General features: G+C 36.3%; 1 protein-coding gene across 1 annotated transcript in view; it reads right to left on the bottom strand.

The window, feature by feature from the left end:
• The window catches only part of ABCA13 (ATP binding cassette subfamily A member 13), a 207,958-nt gene that overhangs the window by 17,644 nt on the left and 165,473 nt on the right, over nucleotides 1–24,841 (bottom strand). The window contains exons 53-57 of the mRNA XM_064441788.1: nucleotides 24,407–24,599; nucleotides 22,962–23,071; nucleotides 13,270–13,420; nucleotides 4,330–4,464; nucleotides 1,720–1,823 (exon numbers count right to left, since the gene is read on the bottom strand). Of these exons, the coding sequence (XP_064297858.1) occupies nucleotides 1,720–1,823; nucleotides 4,330–4,464; nucleotides 13,270–13,420; nucleotides 22,962–23,071; nucleotides 24,407–24,599 (693 nt within the window). The remainder of the gene's footprint in view (nucleotides 1–1,719; nucleotides 1,824–4,329; nucleotides 4,465–13,269; nucleotides 13,421–22,961; nucleotides 23,072–24,406; nucleotides 24,600–24,841) is intronic.

Here is a 24,841-nt window from a genome sequence, read left to right on the forward strand (position 1 = left end):
GATATGGGGAGAACTGCCAAACCACTATGTCTGAGAGACATGGGGAGAGGGCTTGCTAACACATCTACCTGCAAATCAGGAAGTTAGTGGAGTCTCTTTGGGGTGCAGTAACTCCTAACATTCCCCTTGGCATAACACTCCCCAGCTATGGCAAAATAACACAAATTTAGGCCTGTATGGACAATTAATACCATCTCACTACTCCCCTCCTCAATACAAAACTTAAGCATTGCCTCTGAAAATTAAGTAAATAGACCTCAAAATCTAATTGCACAAGAAACCATCTCTGTACCTTGTGCACTTATTTGCCGATATGCATGAAGATTCACTTAATAAGAAAAATTCCTTTACTTATACAAGTAGCTTTTGAAAGAATCTTAAATAAATCTCCAATAGCCTTCAGCAGATAGTATAAATAGTATAAAATAATTCCTCCTTCCTCCACCCTGGCACAACATCTTATTAATTAGAAATATGTGCACTATCACTCTACTTATATCTGCTTCGAGTTATTAATTTGTAGAGCTAAATGAGTAATTAGTAACAATTTGATGGATTTTGTTTGTTTGTTTACAGCATATTAGTAATGAGACCACAGCTCTCTTCTGCTTAGCTGGTCTTTGACAGCTGAAGTTTCTTAATCTAGACTGAAAAGTCAAAGCACACTGTTTGCTGAAAAACTCTCAATTCACAATGCATAACTTGTGTTCCCTAAATGAGTGAGCTGGTAAGCACTTGGGGATCAAATACAGTATGGGATTTTCAATATTCAGCTTACATAAATGGAATACTAGAAACTTTTGAGAGCATTTTTCCATTAATAGTGTAGCACAGATATGTACAGGGACAACAAATACCTTTTGAGGACATCTGAAAAAAATTTAACAATATCTAGGAAATATTGAGGGAAGCTTTGCTGCATTCTTTTATTAATTCATCTATGCTTCAAACCTCATTTGGCCAAAATGTTACATTACTGTCTTGATTAATGAGTTCTGTCTTCTCTGGGCATGTTTTCATGATTTCTCACTCACTTAAAGCCATTTTATATATAGTTATACGTAGTATACTATATTCCCTAAGGGAACATTTAATTTATTCCATTTTACTATAAATGTTACAAAAGAGTATTGATGTTTCCTCCATTAAACTGATATACCAATGACCATACCAGAGAACTGACAGGATATTTAATGTAGATAGACTCTTCTAAGAAAGCAGGGTCACTTCTACCATTTCCAGTAGTGCATGCAGGGAATAGCTGAGACATCTGTCTTTAGGATGCCATGGCATACTCTTTTCATACACTGATGCAAACCAGAAACATTAATAAAATCAGAAAAGTGTCTTTCATTGCCTTTGTAAGGATTTGTAAAGTGGGCAGCTGCAAAAGGATAACCTGGTGTTCAAAGCAGGAAGAGACACTGCAACGTTGAATAGGTAGAGCATAGAAAAGGAAGATTTCATTGCATGATTTTTTTCTGTGCCTGCAGGCCCCTTGAGCCACATCCTAATCCTTGAAAACTAAATATAGAAAATATTTAAGATTTACACAATTCAATTTTCACAAGCAGGAAGGAATTGCCATAAAATACCAAGACATATTCCATGTTTCACACCAGAGTGAGCGTGCCTTCAGAATGTGCTCTTCTGCTCTCAGTTGACAGCAGATGAGGAGAGGGAACAGGAATGTGCCGGCTGCTGGGATAAGGGTCCTACCTGTGGGATGTCAACACAGCTGCACAGCCATCCTGAACTTCCTTCAGGATGGTTTTCCAAAGGTAGCGTTTAGAGCAGGGATCCATCCCAGAGCTGGGCTCATCCTACAGGAAAAATTAAAATGATGATACAGCAGCATGGGAAAAACATACCACAGGTCCAGCCCAGCATGAAGTATTAACAAAACTCACAATAAAATCATATGTTTTTCTCTAAAAAAGCGACCTTTTTCAAGAGGTGACTTAAAAGACACTCTTATCAGTTTTTTGCTTTAACACATATAGTTTCATTTCTAAATTTATAGAAGGCACTTTTTAGTAAAGAAATGTATATATAAATAATATGCTTATATAGTAGATAATTATATAATAAATGTAATATTATTTTTAAATATATGTGTGTTTAATATGTATATATATAATATATATACACATATACTTTTTTAACATATGTTTTTCCTCACTTTCTGGGGGGGTTGTTGTCTGTTTGTCCCCTACATGCACACCTGTCATCAGCACAGACAAGTGGAGAAGAAGCCCTGTAACTCCCGGCTGCCTGCATTTCCCATCTCATGGCCAGATGTGGATAGTATGTTTGGATACGACATCCTCCAGCAGTTACTCTCAAAGTCCCTTCAAGAGGAACTCTCTCACCCAAGGTGGAGAGAATCCACAAGATTAAATAACAACCCAGTCAGTGCTGCCCAATGCAAGCTGTCTGGCATTTCCCACTTGGACGGCTTTCATGGAGAAAGAAACACAGCTACAACAGCTACTTTTCCTCTTCTTATCTAATCCTGCTGTCCTCACTAAATCAAATTTTGACTTCATCTGCTCATGGAAGCAGAAGGAATGATATCTGACCATCAAAAGCCAGTCTCTGTCACTTCAAAACTAGGGAGAAGGAAATTCTTCTGGTTGCTTTTTATACTAAGGAGTTCCATGAGGGGTGTCAGCATCTAGCGTGGCAGTCTGGCCTTGGCCAATGTTTATGCAGCAAGGAATCCCAGCTGAAACCTGGAAGCAAAGTTCTCAAGAAACAAAGCAAACAAAACATCCACTTTGATGCTTAGCTACCAATGGCAGAGATGAAAAAGAATCCAGTTCCGTCTCCTATTATCTGTTCACAGCTAACAAAGAAAACATAAAAAGCTATAAAAATAAAGCAAGCTATGCTATTACTTAAATTAATAGCTGTGATCCTGGATGAAATCTAGAAACAGAATCAGTGGTTTACACTGTTGTCTTTGCTTTCAGACAAAAAAAAAAGCCTCTTAGAATACTGAATAACTCTTTTAAAATCTGCTAGTTTTCTAAAGCCAGCCAAATGTTTTAAAACATCTGACATGTTTAGATATTTTTCTTTCCCCTTGCCATTACATATGCAATAGTCTGAGCCCTGCAGCAAGAAGTAGGCTGAAATTGATACTTGCAGTAGCATGCTGTCATTAAGACATTACAAAACAGTTGGACCATTTTCTAAGATCAGGAAAAAGCACTGATTTAAGGTTATCTCCTCCTTTTACTAACCGAACCAGGGTCAGTTTAAGCATAAAATGTAAATAAAATAATTCAGCTCAGAAGTGAGGCAATGATAGGAAGTTAGAAGCAGGAAAATGTGTCTGATCTTCTGAAACATGAACCCCATGAGAACACCAGTTTTATCTGGTTCTACTTAGCCTGTGATGCATTACTGGAAGTACTGGTTTCCCCCACAACTCTGGGAAACAGATTTTCTCCCTCTGATAGTTCTGAAAGGTTTAATCCACTATTGAATTTGTTTAGCTGTCCCCAGACAAGGCTTAAGAAAGGGATGTTCAATCTTCTCTAGTGAAACAAAAGGCAATGGTAAGAAAGAGAATGTGGTATCAATAATGATGTAGTTCCCAAAGCTTTGTAGTTCCCTGATATTCAATAGAAAGGGCATTGCTGAAACTGGAAAGGCCAGATTCAGGCCTAAATGAGCAGTAGGATGCAAGCACCAAAACAACACATGATAAATAATTCAAATTAAAACTCATTAGTTTGGTTGCGTGATTTGTGAATCCAATAAAAATACAAAAACTAGCCAGATTTATGAAGCATGACATAGTAAGGAATATGAATATCCTGAAATAGATGGGTCAATAATTAATAATAACAGCTCCAAATTACTAATTAAAATAAGAAACTTTCTTCTTAAGGAAGTCAGTAGAATTTTTTGTATATTTTTTTTCTCATGTTAAGTTCAAAGTAAAGAATACATAATGCATTAATATATTTTTACATTAAACTATTTTTTTCTTCTTCTACGTAAGGAAATCTTAAAAAAAATATTACATATCCGTTTGGGCCATGGGAAGTTACAATTGCACTGGTGTGTGTTTAGGCCCCTCTCCCCACCTTCACCCAACTAAATGGGGGGGGGGGGGGGACGGGACAAAAAAAAGGAAATAAAATACAACTTCATTTTCTATTTTTGTAAGCACTGGAGAATAAAATAAGTGTTAATACAGCAGAAGACAGAGGACAGTTGTATATCCATGTATCAATTACTCCCTGACTGACCAGGAAACTACCTGATTTTCTTTAGTAACCCATTTATCATAGGCACAGTATTACCTTTACTCACCAGTAAAAGTATTTGGGGTTTACCAACTAAAGCCACAGCAGCAGAGAGCTTCCTCTTTGTGCCAGCACTGTATGTTCTCACCAGTTTGTCAACATGGGCATTGAGGTGTAACCGGTTAACAAGGTCCTGTGCAACCTGTGGGTTAGAAATTTTAAGGCCAGCAAAGATGAGCCAAATTAGGTAGTGTTTGTGCTCAGATTGAAAGAACACTCTTCATGCATATTAAGCAAATGTTCATTTTATTTCCTTATTTACCCCTATTTGCTGCATATTATTACTTTTGAATCCTAGACACATACAAAAAGCTGCTCTTAGTCCTCCACAAAGGATAAGGATTTTCTTATATAGAAAATTTGGCTTTGTCATTGCTTGTAACAGTCCTTTGTGTTCACTTTGTGTTGATGGATCAATGATCTAAAGTGTTCTTCCTTTCACCTTATTCTCTGGTATTTATTCGATCAAACATCTTAGTGACTGAAAATTCAGGAGAGAAAATTCTACAACAGCCACAAAAAGATGGAAATGGCAGAAAAGCAAGTCACAGATTGAGGATTTAGAGTTTATTAAAGACAAACGTTAATTTAGAGTTAAATTAATATACCTTCTGAATAAATGAGAGGAGTAAGTTAACCCTAGCTGGTTTGATTGTAATTGCTTAAAAAAGTGTGTGTGATCTGAGTAAGCTGGGCTTGCACATGAGCACAAGTGGAGACAATGTTCATCATGGCCTTTCTTCTTTACCTCTCAGAGACAGTCCTAATGTACAAGGCTGCCTCAAATACTGGTGTTAGAGAACTTTAAATGTAGCTTAGCTTTTCTAGAACTTGTAGGGCTTTGTGTAGCCTTGCTCCACCTATATCAACTATCACTGCTGGACCTTCCAGCGAGACCTTATGAAAAACATTAGGGACATAACAGTGACTTTTCTACTTGCCACTGCCAGATGCACCCTGCTGAGCAGCAGGTGTTTGATGGCATGCTGCTGGGTGGCTGTATCATCAAGGAGTGATTAAATTTGTAATATAACCAGTATGTCTTCAGCTTGGATGTACCACAGCTGGGAGATTCTTGTAAAACAAGGAGTTGCATGGTGCTCTATTGTCTGAGATCAACTGCCAGAGCATGGCCAGTAGTACGGTGCATTCTTTTTGGTCCCTCTGCACTACCTTCAGCTAAAAGCAAGGAAAGACTGGAAGGATTAGCCAGATCAGAAGGACAGCCTCCAATTAATTCAGAAAATCCAATAGAAAAAATATATAAATATACAATATTGTGTTTTAATGTTCACTATCAGTTTAAAATAAACTGCCATAAGCATAATAATATTTTTATAAGACAGCTTTATGCAAACTCCTTAGGAAATGGGCAAGATACTTGTGACTCTTTTAGCAAGATTTTTAAGTGTTACTTGTAAAAATAAGAGGCATCTCCAAGAGCAAGTTCTCCGTAAGCAATAACAATGCTGCAGTGGTAAGAAGTTGCAGTATTCTAATGTGGATCCTGGCACTGGTGTTAACAGTAACTTCTGTTCAGAATACCTTAATGTATAAGCTGACAACAATATATGTTCTTAGAGAAAAGCTACAGTTCATAGATATTCCTCTGACTACATTAAATGCAGAGAGGTGTTTTTTTTTAAAAAAAACCACAATAATAAAGAGGTAATTTTATACTGAAAAGTTTGTCTTCTGCTATTTCAGAGTTAATATTCATAGTGGTTTACTTTCATTTAGACACTATTGCTGACTATCAGTAGAAGTTCTGCAAATTCAAACATTCTGTGGCTTTAGAAATGGCCAGGCTTCTAAGCTATACTCTAAGATATAATAGCTGAACATTTTTAGTTGTGGGATTTTTGGTTTTTGTTTTTGGGTTTGTTTTTGTTCTTTTTTTTTTTTTTTTTACTTTCAGACATAGGTCTCACTACACACCAAAACAGCCTGTAAAATGAACACATCTAAAAAATAAGGCAGACAGCTTATCCACTCTACTGAACTGACTTGACTTTACTACCACTGGGAATGCATGCATGTTAGTGACAACAGGATTATCCTCCTACAGTTTGGCCAACAATATACAGAGAATTGCATGGAAAAGCTCATAAAAAATTAAGACCAGAAAGTAAAAAAATGTGTGATCTTTTGTTTACACCAAAATTAACATATATATTGCAAACTACAACAGGCTTCAAGAGTTATTAAATAATAATGAAAAGAGAACTATGTATCACAGTTGAAATGTAGTAAAAACTGTCCTCTAGTTATGACCAGAACCACTATTTCTAAGACCGTTTTGAAATGTTACCAAAACTCTTAGTCTAAGTCAGCAAAATGCCATTCTTTGAGAGAGACAATGAATGCTGCACAGGGAAGAATTTAGAAAGCCGGGGGATAGTGCCAGAGAGAGAAGAAAAAAAAACATTCAAGTAAGCTAAGTCTCACTGTAGTCTGTACCCCCAGGGAGACTGAATCATGTATCAGGAATGAACATAATGCTCTTTGTAAGGAGCAACATTAAAAAGAATCGACTTAGCAAGATTTACCATTCTACACTCAGAAGCCTCCCAGCTACCTAGTATGTACTCAAGCATTTGGTGCACAGACACTCGTGACTAGGCCACCTCCTGTTTTGTACAAGGAGAGAAAGCCTGGCAAATCCTCTGCTGTGGGTACTTTGCAAGACAAGGTTTACTTGAGGTAACAAGAGAGGGGTGGGAATCATTTCACAGCACCCACTTTGCTGCTGCTTTGAATGTGCAGAGCTTCCAAGATAAACCTAGCAGATCATTGCACAGCACACTACAACCTGGCTTGATATCTAAATATGTTTTGCACCACCGAAACGTATCAACTTAGAACAGATTTGGAGTTGAATCACATCAGTACCATAAAGGCAAAAGGATTAGCCAGTTTTCTTAATCCTAATCAGTTCCCAGCTGCACCTAAAATAACTCTCCTATTCCTGCTATCCTCCTCAATCCTTATGTTTCAAAGGAGCACTGCAGAGCATGCTTCAGCAATTATAAGAATATGGAGCTCATTCTTCTTTCAAGAGATGACCTCAAACTTTTTTCTCTTTTCTTTAATGTATATCATAAGATTTCCAGTAATAACAGTTTCAGCTTCATCAATATGACCTAAACAACAAAAATGCTATTTGAATTAAATGAGAAATATTATGTATTAGGTATACTGTGGAGGAGCCTGCACATCTCCATTATAACTTAATTTATCTTTATAACCAGTAGTATCTTGTGATTTGTATCACAGTATAACATAAAGTAAAAATTAAAATCCCTCTTAAACTACTTTAAATGCAATTCAGAATTAAACATGTGACAAATCTTCAAACAGATACACACAATTATGCAAGAGATTTACAATTCTAATGGTTTCCTTCCTTTAGTGAATGTGAGTTATATACACAAGCACCTACTCCCCCTCCTTGTCGTATTCATCATGATGTTCTATTTCTGGTTTCAATTACTTTCAGCGATGAAGAGTGAGGAGATATATCAATTTATTTAGCAAGTTGGTAACATTGAGGCCAAATTAAAAGACACAGAGCTATATGCAAATATACACATTGTGAGTGTACTTGAACCATAAAGATGTTTTATTGGTCATGGCTGTAGTAATGAATTTAAACCCTTTCCTTCTTCCCCAGATTATAACAGACTTTATATGTATGAGCTAACAATTTCCCTATTTTCCAATATTCCTTAAAATTATTTATTTTTCCCTCACCAATTCTAACATCTTTAGCAAAAGTCCTTTTTCCCCAGATTAATTTGGGCTAGTTCCCCTAGTGTTGGAATAGGCATTGGAATGAGCCCTTCAATCTGTAAAATCTAAACCAAATCCTTCAATACTTTGTGCATTTCCTAAATATTGCATGCATTCCAGAAGAGGCAGTTAGGTAACTTTGAACAAATTTTTGCACACATGTTAATATTTTTTGGAGTAAAGGTTAAAGTAGGCATGGTGTCTTCTATCCACCAGGGAACCAAGAGACACATCTACCTCACTGAAAAGCAATAAGTGATCCTAACTATGTACCCATTAAAGGTAATGATTTTCCACTGTCTTTGAAAATTACCATTAATATTCAAGTAAATAATTAAGTGGTACTGAGAATTTTCAGTTAGTATGTCTTCCAGAAAAACTTGGAGTTAGCGAACACTCGATCTATTAGGCGACTAGAAATGTGATAGTGTGCCTATCCTGACTTGAAAGGCTGTATGCATCAGTGTATTAATTTTGCATCATTTCTGGCAAAATAAGTATGATGTGTAACTTATTGCTATTTTATTTTGAACAAACCTGACCTAGTACTGAAAATGTATATCTTACCTAGTGTAAATGAAAATAAGCATGGGATGAATTCTAACGTAATCTGAAAAATAACTCTACACTTCCAAAATAGTCATTCAAAGTGTCAGGCTCTGAGTAAGTGAATGTAGTGTAGTTTGAACATCCTAAATAACAATCATTCATCAGTTTCACACCAAACAGTATTCATTCTGCTTCAGAGTAAACTCAAAATTGTTAGACTTCTTACATTAGGAAAGCATATACTCATGGTCAATCTTCTAGAGGAAAATAGTTCTTTATCCCAGAATCTTATAAAACTGTACATGCTAATTCTGCTTGGGGACCAAAAAAAGCAAGCATGCAAAGAATAAATGAATTTACAAATTCCCATTTCCAGCAGCTATAGAACGTAACACATAAGGAAGTCAATGAGATTCCAGAGTCAGTGCAAAAATCTCCCTGGAGAGTTAATGTAAAGAGAAATCATACTGACACTCCAAGAAGCTGTCTCTGAAGACCTAATGAAGCTTGTTTTGAGGTTTGCAACATAAGTTTTAAAGCTAATGAGAGATGTCATTTAATGTTGTGTTAATATTTTATACTTTTTTAACAACCTGTATGCTGTCTTTTGCAACAAACTGAGATATTGAAACTTGATCTAGTAAAGAAAAAAAAAAAAAAGAATTAAAAATACTATGCTAAATTAGTATCTAAGTAGCCCAAAAGCTCTAGTCTAACTTTTCCAGTTTTGCAGCAAAAAGAAACTTTTGGAGCAAATTCGTGAAGTAAAGTAAAACTTCATAGTACATGAAGCTTAACATTGATGGCAAAAGACCCATTTTTCTCCTCCTTTCCCATTCAGTTAATTACTGTTTTGGAACATTAAGTGCACTCAACTTTACGTCAGGCACTTAACTCCTGCTGCTGATAAATCTGTCTAGCAAAGGATCTGATCCTTGAAGTTAGTGCTTCAACAGATTACTTTACCAGCAACACATCCTAAGTCACCTGCCTGCTTGCCAATTTATTAAAAACCAAAGTGAATGTATGTGCTTTCCACATCAAACCCATGTACTCTCTAGAATATATGTGTGTGTGCGTGCATGTTATCATACCCACTCACTGGTAAACCTTCAGAGGCAGGCTTGGAGCACCATATCACAGGCAGGAGGGAATGAGAAAATAACAGCTTACATTTCCATACAGCTGCTATTCCAAAGCATTCCCAGGCCTTATTTTCTTTATAGGCAACTAAAATGCACACTTTCTCCAGGCACCAGCCATTTCTGAGTTGAAGCACAGCAGCTGTTCAACACTTGACAGCAATGCCACACAGTCGGAAGGGCCTGCTGACAAAAACATTTGTTTTCCTCTGAGATAGCTGCATTTCAGTTTTTGATGAAGGTAAACGAGGGTAGCTAAATATTATTTGCAGGAGCCCTTTGATGCCTTGATTGCAAACATATGGCAACAAAGTCTGCTCTGCAATCTATGCAGAGAAAAAATTAGGACAACTGGAAGGAAGAATAGTTTCTATATCACAAATGTGAAACTAAGGCACAGAAGACTGCCTATAAAGAACAATCCAAGACTACATCTAGGTCATCTAAGGTCCAGGATAATCAGATTAACATTTATCTTCTCCCAGTGCACCACAGTAAAAACTCATCTCTAAATAGCACAGAATTTATTTTGATCCACTTGAAACAGAACCTGTACATGAATTACCACATCATTTGAGGAACTATTCCCTAAATGGTTTAGGGAACTGCCATTGGAGTAGCTGTGTACTAACTGTCCAGAAAATAGCTGGATATGAATATAAATTGGAAGCCCTTGGATACACCAATTATTCATAAATACTTCTGTGTTTGAAATGGGTTTTATGAATGCCAGCTATTTCAGAGAGAGCGCTATTCTCATGTTACCTACAGAGAAAATATATGAAGCCAGGTTACCCTTGCGGCTCCTCAACAAATACAGACAGGAGACAGCATTTGCAGTAGCGTTCATTTTCATACGCACATGCAGAGAGACACCCTGCAGGCACAGCACAGAAATCTGTTGGTATCATCCTGCTCATCGCAATCTGGGAAATTTCCCAGGCAGCTGAGTAAAGCTCAGTGCCACATGGGACAGTTTACTTAAGAAATCCAGGTCCTTATGCACACCACAGATCTCTCTCCGTTCTCAAGTTTCCACATAGCTCCTGATCCTGCTCCTCATCCTCCAAAACAGTTGCTGCTGAGAGGCCAAATGACCTGAAGGAGTCACAAATCAAGCAGTGGCAGTAGGATTCATGTGCACATGCACACAGAGACACACTCTCCTCTACTACGTGGTGTTGACAGGCCTTCTCCAGAGTGTAAGATTAAAGCATTAAGAGCCCATTACAATGCATGGACGAGTTCACACTTCTCAAAGCTACTATCTCCAGTTGTCTGCAGATGAGGTATTACCAGTAAGAAGGTGTCTGCCAGTACCACATGAACAGCTTTTCTTTACACCTGCGAGTACTAAAATAAAACAATAGCTACGAGTCTGTGACACCAGGAGTCAGAGAGGTAGCACAGCACTAAAAGCCCTACTCAGCTCTCACTCAAAGACACCTCTCCCAGCAAATTCAAGTCAGTTATAAACGTAGCTCTTCCAATAAGGCTGAGGCAATTATTTTAACTGTGGGGAAGTCCTTCTTAGCCTACATCATAGGCTCATTCCTACTCTATTTCTCTCTCAGAGGACCACCATCCACCTGGGTTTATGTGCTTCGGCCTATTCACAAATGGGGAGTATCTTTACTCTATACTCTGGAATGAGCTTGCTGAGAGTAACGCTGTGTGTCTATGACCCAAAGTATGTGAGTTAAGTGAGTCCCCCCAAAATTTAATTAAAACTATGTACTTCTATCATTCAGGTGCTTCTGAAATTTCAATTCTTCTTAGGGTGCCTTAAAAACTGCGTCATTTATAGTACATGGTGTACCATTTGGACATATGCATTACAAGACTATATTGTCTTTTCTTATGAGAATAAGGGAGAAAACTTAAAAGCCATGTTTAGAGCATTTTAAGTGCCCTGCTGCATAATTAAACAATCAAACTTCGGTTCCTGTTTTAAATTACACTTAGGATCAAAAACATTCAATAACATATGTAAGATATATGGATATTTAACAGCATCCTTTTGAATAACTACAAAGCTCTAGAAGAGATGCCAGAATCTGTTGCCACCTTTGTATCTATTAAAGTGCCATGACAATAGATGCTAGTTATGATAGGCTTTTAGCCCAACTGTTAGAAAGGAGCTGTCAGTTCATGAAGAAAACAGGTAATTATAGTTGAGGGGTTTAGTGCAATAACAATTATCCCTTAATATATTTCCTTTAGATCAAGGGAAACATATTCAAGTTTTCAGTAGTCTGCTAGTACTCAGAAGCAAAAACTACCACCAATAAGTTATGAAGAGCAAACATCTAAATAAAAGACTGTATGATGATTTCTAAGCAGCCCGCAAGAAATGTACTGTTAAAATAGTCAGTTAAAAGGTCAGGCAGGCTGGATATAGACCAAGAGAAGGGGCAAAAACTTGGAAGAATTTTTTAGTAGGAAAAAATGTAATTCAGTTACGGGCAGTTTTGCTTCAGGAAAAAGGAAAAAGAAGACAACAGGCAGCATTCTGGAGGTTACAGGGACAATCCTACAGCTATAACCACTACATGGGACCAATCTATACAGCAGGAATGACAGACACAAATTTTGTATCACACTCCAGTTTTCTCATGTCAATAGAGATGCAATTAAGCACAAGAAACTGAGCTGCTCAAGTCCAGGTCATATCAAAAACTTCCCTCTTCAGAGACAGAAAAAAACCCCCACATTTTACACTATATCCATTTGGTACCTAATTTTTGGTGTTGGCTGACTGATTGCTTCATTACTGAAAGAGAGTATTTACTGGTCAGCACAGATACATCTGTATCTGTATATTCAAAATCTCTCAGTGACAGTCCCAGATATTGTTGTCATATATGCTAGTAATCTCTTAAAGCATTTTCTGACATGAATTTGGCCTCTTCTCCTTGGACAACCCCAGGCCTGGTATGGCAGCTGGAATATTTTAGGGACTGCTCCCAGCAGGCTGGAATGCAGCCAACATCTTGTGAAGTTTAAAACATTTACTAGCAGAGTGCTTAGAGCTGCCATCTCAGCTGAATAATTATTCAACAATTTTTAATTCCTTCAGAATTTAAACCCGTCTCCAATGAAGTTTTTCAGAGGTGCATGACTCAGACCACATGGTGTTCCCTCCCAGTTCTCTTAGTATGATAATGAAGGTGTTGAACCATTCATAAATTTCATTTCCTTTAGAATTTTAGTGCCTGAGATTTCATTTGTATCAGCGTTATTTTACTATCCTCGGTACATTATCGTGTTTTGAATTGGTATAGCACACAGGAAAAAAAATCCATATTGTTTAAATGAAGTAGTAGTAATGAAAAATCTTATTACTAAAGCTCTTAAGATTAAATATTAGATATTCTTTCATGTAGAAAAAGTACAATTGTTTTATAAACTGTGGAGACCAAACTGGCTTCAACTCCCCCTGCAAATCTGTTCTGGATAGTTACCTTACGGCTATCCTGTTCTGGAATTCCACGCAGTGTGCAGTAATAGTAAAGATGCTCCCAACCTGTTAAAAGTTCATCCAAGGCATCTTGCTGTGGACAGTAACCAATGAGAATACCTTCAGAGCTAGCAGACAGTATATCCAATTCAGTCCTGTTTAAAGAAAAAGCAAAAGACTTGAATGTTGTTTAAAATGAGTGTGAATCTCTTCACCATGATCACTTACCATAGTACCACCCACATGCCATGCATGCTTTCCGTCCCTTTCAGGTTAGCACTGCCACCCATGCATCCCTATTCTAATGGTGTGTTTGTCAAGGTGAACAGACCAACACACTGGAAGAGGACAGATCTATGAGAATTAATTCTTACCAGGTTTACTTCCCTTATCTCTTTGGTAGACCCTGCTCTAAGGAGAAATATTTCAAAATCATACTGTGTGCATCACGTTCAATATTAAAGGAGCAGTAGCTCAGAGAGAGGCAGGGGGGAAAATGTTGCTGTGCATCCCTTGTGTGTCTGTGCACAAACATTCACATGCATGCATTCTCTGAACAACAAGAGTAAAACAAAACTCAGAATATTAAAGTCTAGGCCGTTAAAAGACAATACAGGAAAAAATATAAAATGGTCCTGATTTAAGAGACTTTGGCCATCACTTTGTAGCTGTACAGCATTACTTGAAATTACATTCATTGCTAAGAAACAAGCTTGATTGCAAGGGTGTCTCATTACCCATAATGACACTAAATCTATCCTATTTATTCCAACATCTAATTCAACATAGAATGATGCTGATTTACATGTACAGAAAAGATCTGTCAAAATTAAGATACTTAATAATAAAAAAATCTGAGCTTTGAAAGAAAAAAAAAGTTTTTAAAAGGTTCTGAATAACAGATTGGTTTTCTCTTTAGTGGTTTTATATGTTTCTAGTTAAGAGAACTAAATATATGATTAATCGTTTAGACACAAGGTAAATGTATTAAATGCAGGATCTACAAATACCAGCACTAGTGAAAATATAAATATGTATCTCCTGTTAACAAGATTCAAGGGTCTGGGCAGAAAAAGAAAACACAAATTCTGCATTTTACATAATGAACCATGTCATCAAAATATCTTTTAATGCTATCAAAAGATAAATTATCATGATTAGGGTGAAACTTGCTGGGGACCAATTTGAATGGCCCTTTGCTCTTAATGGCAAAGACATAAAATTTTAGCATCTTTGTAGGTTTGGATGGTGCCAAAGAAGTTAACTCCTTGCAGATGTCTCTCTAGACGAAAACTTAGCAAAAAGGAAAAGGCGTGATAGGGGAAAGAGGTTACCAGAAGTGTACTTCTTTATTAATTTCTATCCAATTATAGGTTATTTTAAATGAAGTGTATACAGAATTTTTACCAGCTAAGTTTCCAGCCATACCTAAATCAAATTAAATTATTTTTAAGGTCATCTTTACCACAAGATATGGACTGATTAATGTTGATCTTTTTGCATAACTTGTCAGAAGCAGTGGATTCCTTATTTAATGAACTCTATCGTAGCGAAACACTATCCACAGGTAAATGCTGTCTAGATGCTGCTGAACACAGAGAGATGTGTCAGAGGTTTGTTTTACTAGGAAGATTCAGGCACAGTAACAAGGTTTCCTTTTGGTGCAGCTGCTGTCTTTGGAGAAACAAGAGACTGGGCTTTTGGTAATACGCCAAGTTTAGTCACAAGTGAACAAATCACACTCAGGGGTAATTTCAGGGACATTTACTCAGCATGAACCCTGGATAGATACATCTAGTCTGGAAAGGGTTCATATCATGAAGAACAAAAAATAAGTATGCATGGCTGCAAAAAATAACAGACATCTAATGTTCTTTCGGTGGGACTATATTAGACAACAGTTATTCAGTTTGCATCAGGAAATAAAGACACATCAGTGTCCCCAGTGCTAATTGTACAGATATTATTTGTGTTGTGCCTTCTGTAAAGCACACAGCTTTAGATGAACAATATCCCACCCACCAGCCTTTAGCTTTCATAAAGGAAGAGTACAGTGAGAACAGATCATTTAATATTCTTGCTCAGTTTGGTCCTTATCTTGGAACTTTATCCATTAGTGCTGACCTTGAACGCTTACAGTCCCCATTAATAAAGAGGTTCTAATGTATTCACTAAAGAACTCATGGACCTAATTTTTTTCCATCTCTGTATCTGTCAAAGCAGAAAACAGTCTGACCAGAAGAAAAAAAAAAAAAAAAGCCATATGAGGATTCTGGCCTTTTATTGAGACTTTTTTAGTATGTATAGTACAATGCCTATTCTTCCCTCAGCAATATCACTGAGTAGATTTCCAAATCAAAAAGCTGGAGATTATCCTTCAGTTTTGTTTAGCCAGGTCCCAAGCTTTTTCTGAATACTGAAAGAATAGATGAAAGAAAAACACAGCATATTTTGTAACTATATTACATATCTTACAACAGAAAACTGCTCTCATCTGTGGAAGTTAAATTCCTTGAAATTCAGTTAATCTTTCAGATTTCATTTTCATGGGTCTAAATGAAGTGAACGTTTCAAGTAGTGATGGCATGATACCAGAAAACCTTTTCACTAAATGATATGTTGTAAATCCTTTACCTTTTTTTGTTTTCAAATTCTGATGCCATTCATTAAAATAATTATAATCTTCTTCCTTAACACCTTCATATATGATGCTATCAGAATCAAATTGGAAATATATTTTTAATAGTTTCTGAAATATATATTAACATGCAGCAAAATGCTGATTTTTTTTTCTCAACCTACAATAAAACAGATGTTTGGTTTCTGCCCTTTTATTATCAGCACATTAGCATTTCTCATTAGGCCATTCATATAAACAACAGGACATACAGGAAGGAAAAATCAGCCCATTTTATAAGTAAAGGGACAAAGAACATGTAAGTACAGATTCCAACCTCTCTCAGCCTTTTTGTCCATAGTACAGTAGACACAATTAATTTCAGTGTAATATCTAAAAACTATGGGCAGGAAACCAGACTTTTACACTAATACAGGACTTTCTGTATCATTATAAAAACATTGAGCAAACTTTATCTTTAAATTCTGTTTGGTTACATACCTTGATTAAGTTATGACATAGAACTAACATGGAACATGGGTTTTCTCCTTCCTATTAAAGACTTTGTTTTTAGACTACATTGTTATGCTCAGTCAATACTTCTGCTTACTATTTAATTTGTCCTTTAAAGTGGAACAGCTGAAACAGACAAAACCAACAGAACACGTCCAGAAAATTTTATGTGTTAAACAAAATTTTAAAGTTGCAAAATTATATTTCTAGTACGCTTTCGGAAAAGGTCAACAGAATATAATTATGCTAAGCTGGTTCATATCATCCTGAAAAAACCTGGGCCTCAAGGAGGCTTCCATAAGTTTGGAGTGTTCCTATTACAGAGTTTTGTACTATCAATGAGAGAAACCTACCAGGTTTGCAATATATTGGGGGCAATAAACTAAACTGTGAGTGAACAAAATTTTTGATTCTAAATTGTTCCTCTACTGATCACCTTAAGACTTTTTTCCATTAATCCATTTCATTCATGCATTGAAAGAAACCTCTGAAATCTGATTCCAGCCCTGAAGGCTACATTGGGGTGGCATGGGGCACGCCAGTCAGAAAGCCTTCGCTGGCACTGAAAAGAAACCAAAAGGCTGGAATGAGCAAGAATGATCTTGGACAAAACCTGTTGCCTTCTCCTGCCTGAACTGGACCTGTAGTTTCCAGAAGGCTAGGCTGTAATTGCAGAGACTAGATTTGGTTCTTATTTATTACAGTGGTTACCAGCAACATAGCTTATAGGTAGCTGTGGGCTGATATTCAAAGGTACGCCTCAGTTTCAAGCTCCAGAGACAACTTAGTTCCCTTGATATCAGCCTTATCACTACTTTTGGAAAAATATTTTCAATATTTAATCCATTGTGCACTTTGCTTCACTTTTTAATGCTTTTTCTGCAGTTTTTGAATGCAGTTAAAATAAAGGCAGTGATATATATGGTACTTACAAAGGCTTCTGTAGAGAGATAAATTCCATTAATTAGTCAAAATGAAATATAAATTTACAAATTGCAAAAGTAGTTAGACTTTCCATTGTACTCTTAACTGCACATTCAGTTCAGTGCATACTAATGCTCAATTAACATTATAAAAAATCAAGGTTAAAATATAATAAATGTAACTATAGCTTAGTTATAATTAAACTAATTATACTGATATACAGTGTAACAACAGCTATCTCAGCCATTATATTGATGTAAATTTATTCTGCCTTTCAAGTAAAGCTATTTGAATTACATTTTTAATTATTTATCAAGATGAATATCATAACTATCAAAAGAGTCCAAGTTCTAGCTATAAAGAAATATTTTACTTTCCCCTGTTTGGAGAGTAGTTCTTTGGTCCTATGACTTTGTAATCCAACAGCTGGGGTGACTGAAATTAATTCAAATAGGATGGGGAGTTGTTGTCATGGAGGATCATTCTGTGCAGAAGGAAGATGCAAATTCATGGGAGATAAATTAATTACATGAGCAAGACTGCCAAACACTTCAAGCCTCAGTGGGGCAACTTATGACCAAGAAGATGCCCGGCTGTTTCTTCCCCTATGCACCCCACTACAAATGAGGCTTTGCTCTAACTATGAACTTAAAGTCAACTCTATTCAGCAAAATACAACAACAAAGACTGCAAAACAGAGAGCACCAAAAAGGCAAACAAACCACTAGTCACATTATTTGTTATTTTACATTGATCTTAACATGGCACTTAAAAGGATTTTGACACCTTCTTTTCCAAGGTGTTTTTAGCCATCTTCCCCTGAGAGAAGCTTTATGACACAGAGTCACTGAAGAAGGTTTAGAGACAAATATGGAAAGGGGAAGAAAACAAGGAGTGGTCAATGTACAGTCAAAAAAAAAAAAAAAAAGTGGAACAGATGTACATCTGATGACACACCAGCCCAGCAGAGATTCAAAGACTGAAAGCTCACTCCTTTCTCCTTTGTTTTACCACTTTGTTAAGTGTCAGCTTTTCTTAATACATATTTAATACAGACCTTATTTCTTCAAGCTATTTGACAGAAAAAGTAACTACAAAAATGTTTACAGTTTTATACGCTAGCTTTCATTTAGCCAGCTCACTCACTCATGGCAATCTAGTTATGGCAGTAAAGCTAAACATAAGCTAATTTGAGTCCATTTGTACTCTTAAAAAGGAACATCTGTGCTACAGAGAACACAAAAATACCTTCTAAATGCCAGGCAGACCATGCAGTTAACTATTATACATATCTAAGCTTGACAACTTCTTTGTATGGGTGTTGTTCAAAAGCCAGTCAGAAGCTTCTAATGTATTATAGCACCATACTTTATAAATACAGGTAAGCAAGTTTTATTAAAATACTCTCCTTTCTAGTCATTTTCCTTTTTGCTTTTAATATTTGTGCCCTTTACAAGAGGGACTGCTGGTACTTCACTATCAGCATCTTATTTCCACATTTTCCAACATAACAGTTTCAATGCTGCTTCTTCCTTCGGCACTCTTTAATCTTGGGGTTGCAAATATCCCCAATATAGAGATATATTCTCTTTATGATAATTATTTTTATGTTTTCTTTGGACAGCTACATCATTGGTAATGGCAATATTAATGAGATACACTAATAAAAAAGGCAAAATCTCTTGTGAATGGCATTTTGCTACTATCTTCACAAGATTGGCTGTGGTTGGTGATAGATTCCTATTATTTCTCTTTCTGGACTATCTTTATCACATCACACTTACAAGCAGAATGGGATTGCAAAGGTTAGAAGTTGCCTAAAAATGTTTTCTGCAGAAGGATACAGAAATTAAAAAAAACAGGCTTTTGGTAGATAGCTCAGCTTGTGTACTATAAATGTGTATTTGCCATGTAAATGGTAAGATACAAAGTTTAAGCACATACTGCATTTAAAACACCTATTTCATTTGTAGTGTATCAAAAAGAGAAAAGCTTAATAAAAACAGATCAGAAGCCTTTCCTTCCCCAAAAGAATGCACCCATCAAGAAGAATGCCAGGAAACCTTGATTTGCAGAAGAGACAAATCTTGCTCTAGTATTTAATAAATATTCCTGCTTAATAAACTCAGTCTTACCAATTTCAGTCATATTGAAAACTGTTACATAACATCTAGGTTTTATGCATTTTACTAAGCTTTTTTTTATTAAAACAGTTTTCTCACAGGTTCTTAGGATTAAGCTAATTTTCTGTGTTATTAAACATTCAACAAACAAACAACCTAGAGGCGAACAAATATTTCAGAAGTACTTGAAGATCTGAATCTGCACTCTGTCCTGTTAAAAGGGAAGCTGCTGCTTAGAAGTATATTTTTCTTATTTTATTGGAGAATCTAGCAGAAGTTCCCCAAATAAACTTGATTATCAATGTGTAAGGCTCTTCCTATATAACCCCATGCACCTCCAAGATGTTTTAGGTTGAATTTCCCAAAATTCTGCTTTGCAATTCAACATGTGCTTTTGAAAAAGCTCATATTCCATTTCTAGTCTCCTGTGCTGTCCAAAGGTGCAAAAGCTGTCCTGTAAAATTCAAGGCTGTTTTCAGTGCACCTGCTTCAAAGAGACACTTCTGACTTCATTTTAACTTCAGTGAAATGATTACAAGAGCAAACAGGAAAAAGTCCATATGGTTTTGGGGGTGATGGTGGTTTTTTAGGGTTTTGGTTGGCTGGCTTTTTTTGGGGGGTGGGGGTGTTTGTTGTTTTGTTATTTGTGTTGTTGTTGTTTTTTAACCAGGAACTTTCAAGCATAGTTATTCAAGGAAATAGGAACTGTTATGAATTACAGATTTTCTGCATGGAATTACATCAGTTAGGTTCTACAATATTTATAATAATAATTTTGCATACTCATTTCACTATTTGATCATGAAGACACATCATGAAGGATCCATCAGATTAAAGTATCCTGTCCTTTCAGGGTCACAGAAGACAAAAGGTGTGTTCTTCTTAGCCAAACCCAACAGAGATGGGATCTACATGAAAGCTGCTGCCCAAAGCATTCGTCGGGAATCACTGTCAGAGACAATGTCTCTGTGGAAGCTGCTTCATGACACAGATTTTAAACAAAGAAGCCTAGATCTTCTGACCAGCAAATGGTCTGCAACTGTGACCAGCATCTATTTTCTTCAGCCGACTCTCCTCTCTACCTCTGTGCTAGGAATACCAGGCTTTTGAGCACACTACTTGAGTAAGAAAAGGATAAGGCTTCTTGCCATGATATTCCTCTTTCTCCATTTACCTCAGGTGGAAATACAAATCAATCCACCTAAAAGTCCCCATGTATCTGATACCCAAATCAAATAGAGCTATCTTGTCCATATATTATATAAAGGGGTGGGTTTTTTGTATTGTTTATGGGTTTTTGTTTAGTTTTAAGATGTACACACTAATTTATCAGCAGCAAATAAATCTACATTTAGGGGGGAAAGATTTCTGAACTCTGCAATTATCTTTCTGATGTGGAGTGTACATATCCCTTACAGAGCGTATTGCACAACGTAGCAAATTAAAAGAACAGAAACACTTCCATCACTCCAAAGTTCCTTGTTGGTTTTGCTTCTAAATACTGACTTCGAGGTGGTAGTTGAAGATCTGGGACTCAGGGAAACTCATTTAGGGTTTAATATCTATTCACTGAAGTTGTAACTAACAAAGACAGTTTAGAGACAGCTGGAACAGGGACATGTTCCGGACACTCACAAATAAATTAACTGTTACAAAATATATTTTTTTAATTTTAATTTATTTCACTGTGTGGGAACTTGATAGCTGCCTCAGTTCTCGTCCTGGGGATAAACATGATTGCTGCTCAGAAAGGAAATGGCTATACCTGGTTCTGAATCAAGTTAGCATAACATAAAATTGTATCATAACCATCTTTGTATCTTCTCACTAGCCTACAGAAAATATCAACTTAACTGGTTCATAGAGTACACTCTTCATCTTTTTTTTGTTTTAAAATCATAAATAAATTCTATTCAGAAAAAGTCATTCTGCTTTGGATGAGTAACTTTAGTCATTCTTCAACTGTTGAGGAAGGGTCCTCCAGACCTGTTGTGGTTATAATCTTACATGTGGAAGAGTCAATGAATTTGGCCCCTAGTGATTTTTCAGTACTAGAGCAACACAGTGGACCTTGATCTGATTAACAGCAGTTGCCAAAATATGAAGCAAGGAACAAAGTCAGGAATGACATAAATCTCTTCTTCCAGCCTTGAAGTTGTTTGTTTCCCCAAGTTTAGCTACTGTGTAACTGCAGCTCTTGCTTAATGTTACCTTCTCAAGTCAGTGTTAAGTTTTGAAAACTTGGGAATATGGGTTTTACACTCACTTCGGCCACTTCAAACCCATAAAAATCCATAACCTGGATTGGCACCACCATAACACAGGGTGATAATTAATGTTGTCAAGGGTATTTTGAACACTTAAATGCTTCCTTTCAAGCCTCCTAAATGTGTCCAATTTTATTGCCTACACTTTAGTGTATGGTAAATAATATTGCACCTTAAAGTATGCTTTCCTGTTGGATTTATAAAACACAGTTATCGAATTATTTTTACATTTAATATCTTGGGGAAAAAAAGTTGTTATGAAGAATAATGAAAAAATAAACAAAACACACTTAAGTAAAATCATGTTGGTAGTGGTGATGGTGTCCATTTCAAAAGAAGCATAAACTTTCCAGAAAACTGAATGTTGCAATGACTAAAACTACTTACATTTTTTGAAGTTAAATCTGCTGATGATTATCTTTGTAAAGAAGTGAGCAAATACTGACCTATGAAAGTATTTAATTTCTAAAACAAAGAAATGTAACTTGTCATTTTGGAAATTACAAAATGCTCCCTTTAAGAATTTTCTGAATTAAACCTTTCACCTGTCCTTCTCCAAAACACATATTTTGAAATAGACATCATTCAGGAAAAGAGAAGTTTTGAAATTGTTAACTATCCCAGGATATATTTATATATACACATATACGTATTACTTTGACTAAAAAAATAACTTCCCCTCCAATTTCTCTGGGAAAACCACTAAATGTTGGTTGCATCTAACCCAAAAAGTCCAGTATTCACTTATCACTCCATCAAAGTTAGCCTCAATATCACCAACACTACCTCCTATCCTAATTACATAGCATATTGATCAAGTAATTAATTAATGACTCTGAAGGACACAAGTGTCAGCAAGCATTGTAAAATTATCCACTTGAAGCACTGCTCATCAGCCTAAACCTGACAACCTTTCAGTGCAGCACTGGTGTGGGGGATACACGTCCATGCATCTAGACATACTGTGTGCTATGATTTTTGTTACAGTTTTAAAAGGCTGTATGTTAAGGCTTCCTAGATCCTACTCGTTTGCTACCAGACAAGTTTATTCTCATTTAACAGACCTGTCAGATGGAATTAAATAATGCTAAAATGCTTTCCTGCAGAGACTTAACAGCAATAAAGCAATATACATTTAAAAGGGAACAAAACAGGTCCTTAGAGTACCCTATAAAAGACTGAAGACCTGCTGAGTCTTCGATCATTGGCATTATCAATTAGCACTATTCTGATCAAACCATGTGTTATTTACCCTGTAGGAGTCCTGATAACAGCACGTCCTGCAGATGGGATGATATCTCCAGTCAGCATCTTAAATGTTGTGCTTTTCCCAGCTCCATTTGTTCCCAGGAGTCCAAAACACTAACAGAGATCAATCAAAAAAAAAAAAAAAAAAAAAAGAGCAAAAGCAATCAACCTGCTATGCTGAAAGAAATAAGTAATACTAATTCTTCAAGAGTTTCTCCCTTTGCATATTTCATAACATATTTCTGCAAGATACTGTATATAGATAAAATGCATGTGCAAATTCCCTTTCCCGTGGAATATAAGTTAAAAAAAAACCCCATATATATATAATACTTTGACTACCCCCTAATTCCTAAAAGTCAATTATTTAGGATTCTAGCCCTCCACTTAAAATCCTGCCCAGTAACTAAACGCATTATTTATCCATATTATTAGTAAATGCTGGATTTGAACCTGAGGATCTCAAGTCCTATTTTAGAGCCCTGACTACCTGTCTGTGGAGTCAATATTTCTCAGTTTCTCATGAGCTGCTTCACTCTGTGCAAGTAAACGAACACTGAACAGCCAAGACACAGACTGACTTTGAACAATTATTTCAGGCTCCTAGCTGAAATGAACATGTGCTGAAGCTTGGACAAGCTTCGTATTAAATCTACTTACAGCACTTCATAACTTTTAAAATACTTGTTTCACTAACTTTCTTATTCATAAATAGGCTTTAATCAGCAATAACATCCTCTTGGTTACCCCAGTTACCCAACAACTTCTCTGTAACTTGCAGGACGTCACTGGACCTGTGCTGCCATGCACTAGTTTCTCATGTTTTCCAATTTCCTATTAGCAACAAAGAAGTCTTTTCCTTATCAGTATTTTTGAAATTAATTTCTGCAATTACCAAAAGCATCAAAATCATGAAAAAACCAAACCAAACCAAACAAATAAACAAAATGCTATTCTGAAATCTTTAGGATTACCATATTCAGTGCTAAATTTTAGTTTCTTAAAATAGTATAATATATTATGCTATATTAAAATACACTGTGATGATTGCAGCATGGGAACTACAAGTTGGCCTCAGTGACAAATTCAGGATTCAGTCCACAGTTTACAATTTAGCTAGATATTCTTTGCTTTCTCTTTGGACATTGAACTGCTATGCTACCTACTTGCTTTTTAGTTAGCCTGTAAAGCAGCAACTTGGTAAAGATAAGGAAGAAGAAAGAATTAAGACTGTGGTGAATTTGTAACCGAAAAAATAAGTGAACAGTTGCTTCTTAAACACCACCAGAACTTCTGCTTTTATCCAGTTATTGATTTTCAGAAATTACTACAATTGAAATTGTTCTGCTGCTATCTACAGATCTTTGACTGTAGACATCCTGAGTATGTCTGAACAATTGCTCAGAATGAAAAGTTGTTTTCTGAAAGGGAAAAAAAAGACCTCTTTACCTCTCCCCTTGGTATTCCCAAGCTTATGCTTTTCACAGCTGTGTTCTTCTTACTGAAACCTCCATAACACTTCCTGAGATTGTACAGAAGGAGGACGTCATTACCAGTTCTTCCACCAAAGAGTCGCTGTCGCTCCATTTCAACATCAACATCATCTGAAGGGCTGACCATGCTCTTAATTGAACACTGACCCCTAAAACATATGACAATAACAAATGACACATGACAAATTGGACATTGCTTTTTTCTGGATAACTCTGGTTTATTTCTGTGGTTGCAATCCGTTAATGTTTGGTGATCGAGTCTCAGCACCAGATCAAGAGAAACAGCATCTACTTGTATTTATTCTGCAGTTTCCACTAATTCAGGTACACCATGTTATCAGAAGCATTTATCATCAGGTGTTCAAAGGAATCCACCATTTTCTTTGTTTAA

Source organism: Phalacrocorax carbo, chromosome 2 (genome assembly GCF_963921805.1).
Source record: "Phalacrocorax carbo chromosome 2, bPhaCar2.1, whole genome shotgun sequence".
Classification (NCBI taxonomy): domain Eukaryota; kingdom Metazoa; phylum Chordata; class Aves; order Suliformes; family Phalacrocoracidae; genus Phalacrocorax; species Phalacrocorax carbo.